Source organism: Micropterus dolomieu, linkage group LG23, assembly GCF_021292245.1.
Source record: "Micropterus dolomieu isolate WLL.071019.BEF.003 ecotype Adirondacks linkage group LG23, ASM2129224v1, whole genome shotgun sequence".
NCBI classification, from domain to species: Eukaryota; Metazoa; Chordata; class Actinopteri; order Centrarchiformes; family Centrarchidae; genus Micropterus; species Micropterus dolomieu.
In genome coordinates, this window is record NC_060172.1 from 12,476,536 (window position 1) to 12,483,293 (window position 6,758).

At 38.1% G+C, this 6,758-nt stretch overlaps 1 protein-coding gene across 1 annotated transcript in view; it reads right to left on the reverse strand.

Annotated features, from left to right (window-relative positions):
• Window positions 1-795: 795 nt before the first annotated feature.
• The window catches only part of pgrmc1 (progesterone receptor membrane component 1), a 9,678-nt gene continuing 3,715 nt past the window's right edge, over window positions 796-6,758 (reverse strand). The window contains exons 2-3 of the mRNA XM_046039570.1: window positions 4,456-4,611; window positions 796-3,398 (exon numbers count right to left, since the gene is read on the reverse strand). Of these exons, the coding sequence (XP_045895526.1) occupies window positions 3,304-3,398; window positions 4,456-4,611 (251 nt within the window). The 3' untranslated portion in view covers window positions 796-3,303. The remainder of the gene's footprint in view (window positions 3,399-4,455; window positions 4,612-6,758) is intronic.

Below are 6,758 nucleotides of genomic sequence, written 5' to 3' on the forward strand. Positions count from 1 at the left end.
ACAGGTGGTAAAGTACATACAACTGTATTGAAAGGAGCAGTGCTGAGGATGAATTTGAGTTCAAGTCTTCTCATGATTTTTAAGTATTTCAAATTCTATATTGAAATCTAACATGAGTGATTCTTTAATAATGACATAAATAAATAAATAAAATAAAAAACCTAAAAACCCAAACCTATAATTATTAAGTACTGTAACTAATGTGATTTACATTTACTACAATACAAACAAATTAACATTTAATTATGAATTATAAAGTACTAAGAGAGTAGGCAAAGATAATGTTTGTGATTAGATTATATTAATTTTGAATCTAACCAATTAGTAGAATAGGGGCAGATGCCACTCAAGAAACATTTTGTATTCCTTTTGTCTGCTTTTATACCAGTAATCTGATGTCCTTTGGTGAATTTAAACACAGGATTAAAGACTTGGAACTAGATGTTATTAATTGTTGTCACTGCTTTTAAAATATCAAATTCCTTTAAACCTATTTAACAGTACTTTGAAGTTGTCTTAAAGTTATACTGTTCATTTGTGTATCCTAAGAGTCTTTGTTGACCGAATAGGTTCTTCAAGTTTAATTTGGTTCACAGGATTGTATGTGATTTTGGCGGAGAGTATACTGCGTGTGTCTTGGGGAAAAAAAGTTTGGAGAAGGTTATTAGGTTCTTAATGCACTGCAAGTCAGTTCAGTTATTGTATGTTATTTTAATAGGTCCTTATTATTTCATTAATTTTAAATGTTTTCACTCACATTCAATAAAAATCTTACAAAAGGTACTGAACCAGTCATTTCTGTAGTTTTCTTTATTACATCAAAATAGTATCACAGTATCACAGTATTATGACATTTAGTTTGTGTGTTTAGTTTGTGCATTCTGAAAACGTTGAATCTGTTGTCATGGAAAGTGGCTTATCTCTGCAATCTTTACAGGGACGTTGGTGGCAAAGAAAAATATTGTTGACAGATGATTTAACAGCATATTGCTCTACACAAGGTTCTTCCATACAACTTCAGGATTAAAAATTAACAACATTTTCTTGCAAACAAAGTTTCTGCAGGATTTCATGGACACTTTTGTGGACAAAAAGTTCCTGATCACTTGTTTGTAGCCTGAGAACACTAGACTAAGTTTTAACCATTTTCTATTACCCCTAAGAAATCACCTATCCCAGTCTTTAGCTGATTATAGCTTCAAATAGCTTTCAGATCCAGGCAGAACCAGGGTTTAATCATTAGCGTCTTGTTGATTCGTCCATGACAGAAACAGGAAACTGTGGTCAATCAGAACCTGGCAGGAGGCTGACAAGCTTGGACTTTGTGGTGAACTGAACAAAAGCCGGTTCACCCTGCAAAAACAAGACTGAGGCCGCACTGAGGTGCTTTTAGCCTAACAATAAATGTTTCCATCATGGATTTAATGTCAAGAAGAATGTAAACAAAACATTAGCTGACTGGGGAATAAAAGGGATCTGTGATTTAGAGAATCATGTTTATAAAATTCACAACAGCAGTTAACTGGCAGCGGTTTGTTTTAAAAAAAAAGACATTTCTTTCTACATTCTGACACTTTTCTGTTGCACAATGAGGGCATTTAGGTTTTTGAAAAAAATCATTGCACGTTACTTTTTTTGTCTGACCAACAGTACAGACAATTGTAAAAAAGCAAAGAAAAGCAGTAAATCTTAATATTTGAGAAGTGAAACCAGAGAATGATTCATATTTTAAATTACTTGAATAGCTCATTGATTATAAAATTGGTGCCAATCAAAAAATATCAGTCACTTGCCTTTTAAAGATATCACTGCACTACATCAGACCACAGAGATCGAGGCGGCCTTGGAGGCGAACAATGCAGCAATGCCGCTGAACACCACAACCTGGATTGTCACTGTGAGCATTAAATTGCCTCTTAAAATGGAAGAAAATCTGTGAAATCTCAGGATTGGTTAAAAAGTAATGGCTCTTAACTGAAATCTACACTTAAAATCAGACCAATGTTATCAACAGGACAGGTCAATTCAGTTCAGCAGATACGTTTAAAGGGTGGGAAAGTTACGAACATCTGCACGGCATCGTCTTCTTATAAGCCAGAATTGATACAACCGGCAGTAAGGTTGATGAAGTTTCTCAATAAAAGTTGCTTAAAAGAGATCTGTTCAGTGTTCAGTCCAATTAGCTGGTTTGCTCCATTTACAGGAAATCTTGAGTATTTTTCAGCCTGGGTGTTACTCTTATAATTGTGTCCCTCCTCCTGACTGTGGGTCACGCTAACTTCGCATTAAACACCTCTGTTGTAGAAATTCAGAAAATGCTTTCCAAATAAACCTAATTTTTAAAATTCATTATTTCAAATGCTTGTCCAACCGAAAGTAAACACAGAAATGAATCCCCTGTACAAGCTATTGCAGCTAACTGCAACGAGATCTATATTCAGCAAAACCTGCCGGGTAACCAAAGTAGCTTATGGTGGAACTCAAAGACAAAAAATTTTTAATGGTTTCTGTAAAATCAAAGTTTATTTGGAAAGCTTTCACAAGTTTGTTCGTTTTGCCTCAATTGACTGATCCTGAATCTCTGGGACACGTGTGCAAAATTACTATAATAGCATAGTAAGACCCATAATCAGAACGGACGCAGTTAAAAACACTGTAATTTCACTTTATAACTGATGTCTGGCTCCAGACCTTTAATAATTTTTTCTGAATTTTGAATGAAACTTTTCCCCCAGATAATTAATTTCAATGCGAGCTGAGCCGAACCTTGGATGAAAGGAATGTCTACAACCTGCAATTCATCAGCAGCGATATGAACAAGTGTTCAACAGAGCTGCGGATAATCTCGCAACCAAACTGATTCAAAGTGAGCCGACCAAAGCAGAACTCCTTATTTACACACCCTATTAGCCTCAACCTACAGGACACACAACCGTCAGTAGCTTCAGAAAATGTTGCAATTGGTCCGTCAATAAGTCGACAAAGGTTCTTGATTCTCCGCAGCAATCTAATAATCGATTTTTAGGTTTTACAGTATCTAATCTAATCTCTAACAACACATTTCTACATCAGAATACAGTATATTTAGCTGTTAATGCCATCCAACCTTTAAATAAGATAAACAGAGATAAATGGAATTCAGTCAGCGTATAAAATCCAGGATCAATGGTCCAAAGATATTAGAATGCAAACAGAAGATGGCAGAGATTTCTCTGAAGGGCCCTAAGGATGCGACAGGCATCAACATTTTAAAAAAAACATTAAGGCATCTGTCATTTTCCCCTCATGGTCACTTTTCATTTTCTAGTCCGCCTTTTTGTCCTTTCCTTCCTCGTCGTCTGTGTACTCTGTGGGCTCCTCTCCTGGTTTCAGGAGCTTGCCGACGTAGTCATACTTAACTGTAATGGGGGGGAGAATAAGAAAATTATTTACAGCCTACATGACAATGAGACTCAAGGACAAAATCCTGCATGCAGAGGAAACAGCCAGGGCCTTTTGGATTTACATTACATTTACATGTTTAGTTGCTTAGACGCTTTTATCTAAAGCGACTTACAATTGCTATACATGTCAGAGGATGCACGCCTCTGGAGCAACTAGGGGTTAAGTGTCTTGCTCGGGGACACCATGGTGGAGGGGTCACAGCGGGGGATTGAACACAGGTCTCTCATACCAAAGCATGTGTCTTATCCATTGCCCCATCACCATCCCCTTTTTTACCTAAGTTATAAAGGTAAATATCCAATTTGTGGTCAGAGGTTTTAAGAAAATAGTCACAAAGGTGTGTTTACTAACCACCAAGAGTGCTCTATGTCACCAATCATTTTGGAGCTAAAGCGGAAGTTAGTAATTATCTTCATTATTGATTAGTCCATTCATAATTTCCCCCCAAAAGATACTCTATCACTGTTGCAACTTTACAAACTTTCAGCTTTTTAAAAATAATTTTAACCAATTTAAGCTCAAAAGAAATCAGAACATGTATTAAAAAATTACCTGACTCCTAAACTTCTAACAAATCGACCTGCTCGAGTGAATAATATGACTATGAACAGAAGTTTTGTGTTTGTAAGTGGATATTATATAAGACTTTATTTGGACAGGTCGCCTCAAGTAGTTTATTTGTATTTGCTACAATTCAACTTTCACTTCGTAAGAATTCATGAACATTCCCCAACCAAGATGTTTTTTGTGCCTTCACCTAGAAAAAGGTTGAATTGTTGAAGCTCAACTTATAATCTTTTGAAATGTTACAAACACAAATACTCCAGATAAAGTGTTACCAAGTTGCACCGCACAGTTCATCGTTTCAGTTTGTCTGGTTTGATAAAATCCAAGTCATTTTACAGTGTTTCAGGAAAGTGTGTTGCATTGTTATTATTACTGTTTACAGGGATATTTTGTGGCCACTATAAGCGTGCTGTGAAAATGTGATATGGTCAAGTCTCTACTCACAGGTGAACTGCGTCTCCCACTCTGAGAGGCTCTCCTGCTGCATGGCATTCAGGTCGGACAGGTCGTCGTGTTCGTCTTTCAGGGCCTCCTTCTCCAGGCAGAATGTCGCTAGACCTCTAGATGCATCTCTGCCTGCAAATACTCCGTACGGCCCCTCTGCAAGACACAGACAGGACACGCTGAGGTGAACAACAGCGGCAGGAAAACTACAGAAAACTGATTATTTTGAGTTGTTTTTAGATGGCTTTTGTCTCTAGAAGCCGGATGTTGCGCTAGGCTACATACATACCCCGAGAGAAAACTGGATGGGAAAAAATGGATAAGCCTGGTGATATTCTATATTTCTCCCATGAAAAGAGCAAAGCTGAAGATGACCAGATCCTACTCTAGAGTCTCTGTCTCAAAGCCTAATATGTCTTATTCCTCTGTCTCATAGAGCAGTGGACTTTTTCACGTCAAGGACCATTAAACTGACACAAATTAGACCATGGACCCCTGTTTGACATGACTTTGTCCCACGGTTCCACCATCTGATAGGATTTTTGCTTTTAGATTATTTATTTATTACAGAAAGTGCATGAAAACCCATGACCAAAATAGCCATACCTCCTGTCATTGTGCTACTTATGGAGGGTATTATAGTGAAAATACATGATTCCCCTTTTAGCTGGGGATCCCCTGGAACCCCCTCAGAGATCCCTGGGGGTCCCTTGATCATTCAACTGCATTATTCTCTACAGCAGTTGTTGGCAATAGGCCCACGGGCCAAAGCTGGCCTGCCAGCACTAATATCTTGCCCATGGCCAGATTACTTTGAAAATGGCAAAAAAAAAAACAAAAAAAAAACAACCCAAAAAATTAGAGCGGCTGATAGTGAAACCATAGACTGTATGAAACAGATTTCAGTCATGACAGCAAAAGTTACTCACATAATCACTTCCTCTTAAGTGATTGTGCCTACAAAATAAATGCACGAGAATGTCTTTTCAGTACTTTATGTTGAAAAGTTCTGAAGGAAATTCAAAAGAGTCTCTGGCCTGCTTGACACACCTCTGAAAAAGCCTCAATATATGTGAGATCGGATTCCCCTGAATGAGAAACGCAGCAATTCCCTCTGCCGGGAAATACTAGGGAAATGAAAATAAGGGAGGCACACACACCTGCACATTTAATTGTGAACATGTAAAAACTATCTCTTCATAATCATTTTGTTGAAAAGGGAGAAACATAATACAAGCAGCAAGTGGGGATTGAACTCACAGCCCTTCACACAGGGGTCCTGTGTATTACTGACTGAGCTAAACAGGCACCCAGCATATAAGTAGGGGTGTGGAAAATAATTGATTTTTAGATGCATCGCGATGTGGACTTGACGATTATGAATCGATTCAAAAATGTCAATAATCTATTATCTAGAGGTTAATGGATAACATAATGTTGACGGAACAAAAAAGGCAGAACTCGGAAATGCGAAGCGCAACTCCGGACCGTCTGTGCGGTGCACACAACGGAGACGTGTGGTTCTCCCTGTTTGGCACAGACAGACAGTTGACTGAATCGCTGCTAAACTTTCACATGATCAATAAAATCAATGCACAACTCATGTTAATGACACACACTGTGCAGTACGGTAACGCTTAGCTAGCATCCTCTGCTCATTATTCAAATGACAGGTACGTGACAGGTGGCAGTAGGTGACGGTGAAAGCGTGAGGAGCAGATGAAAATACGAGCGCTATGTTTCAGTTTGGCAGTAAATGTACAGTTTAGGTCACGTTAATTAAAGTCTGTCTGTTGTTTTCCCAACTACTGGAAAAGTGTAGGCACTTAGCGCTAGCTAGCGTCTCCTCTTCAGACTGCGATCTGGAAGCTGAGCAGGATGTTTTTTGCTGCTTGTTCATTTGTTGTCATTCATACACATACCGAGTACACAACGAACCCAACTCAACTTACAAGACAAGAAACAATAATAAAAACCTCATAATCGTAATGAGGTGCCTAGAAATTCCCACCCCTGAGGTGATACATCGTGCTATTGATTCTAATCGAATGGTTGACCTGATAATTGTAATCGAATTGAATCGAATCGTGAGACCAGTGAAGATGCACACACCTACATATAACGGATTATAAATGATAAATTAATTATGTGCTGGCCTGCCATCTAATGACTTGAAAAAATTTTGTCCCGATGCCAGACTTATTTACTGACCCCTGCTCTACAGTATAACAATAAATACTTAAAACCAGACTAGCTGTCAATTTATGATGGGAGAAACATGTTAACATTTAGAAAAGACGATG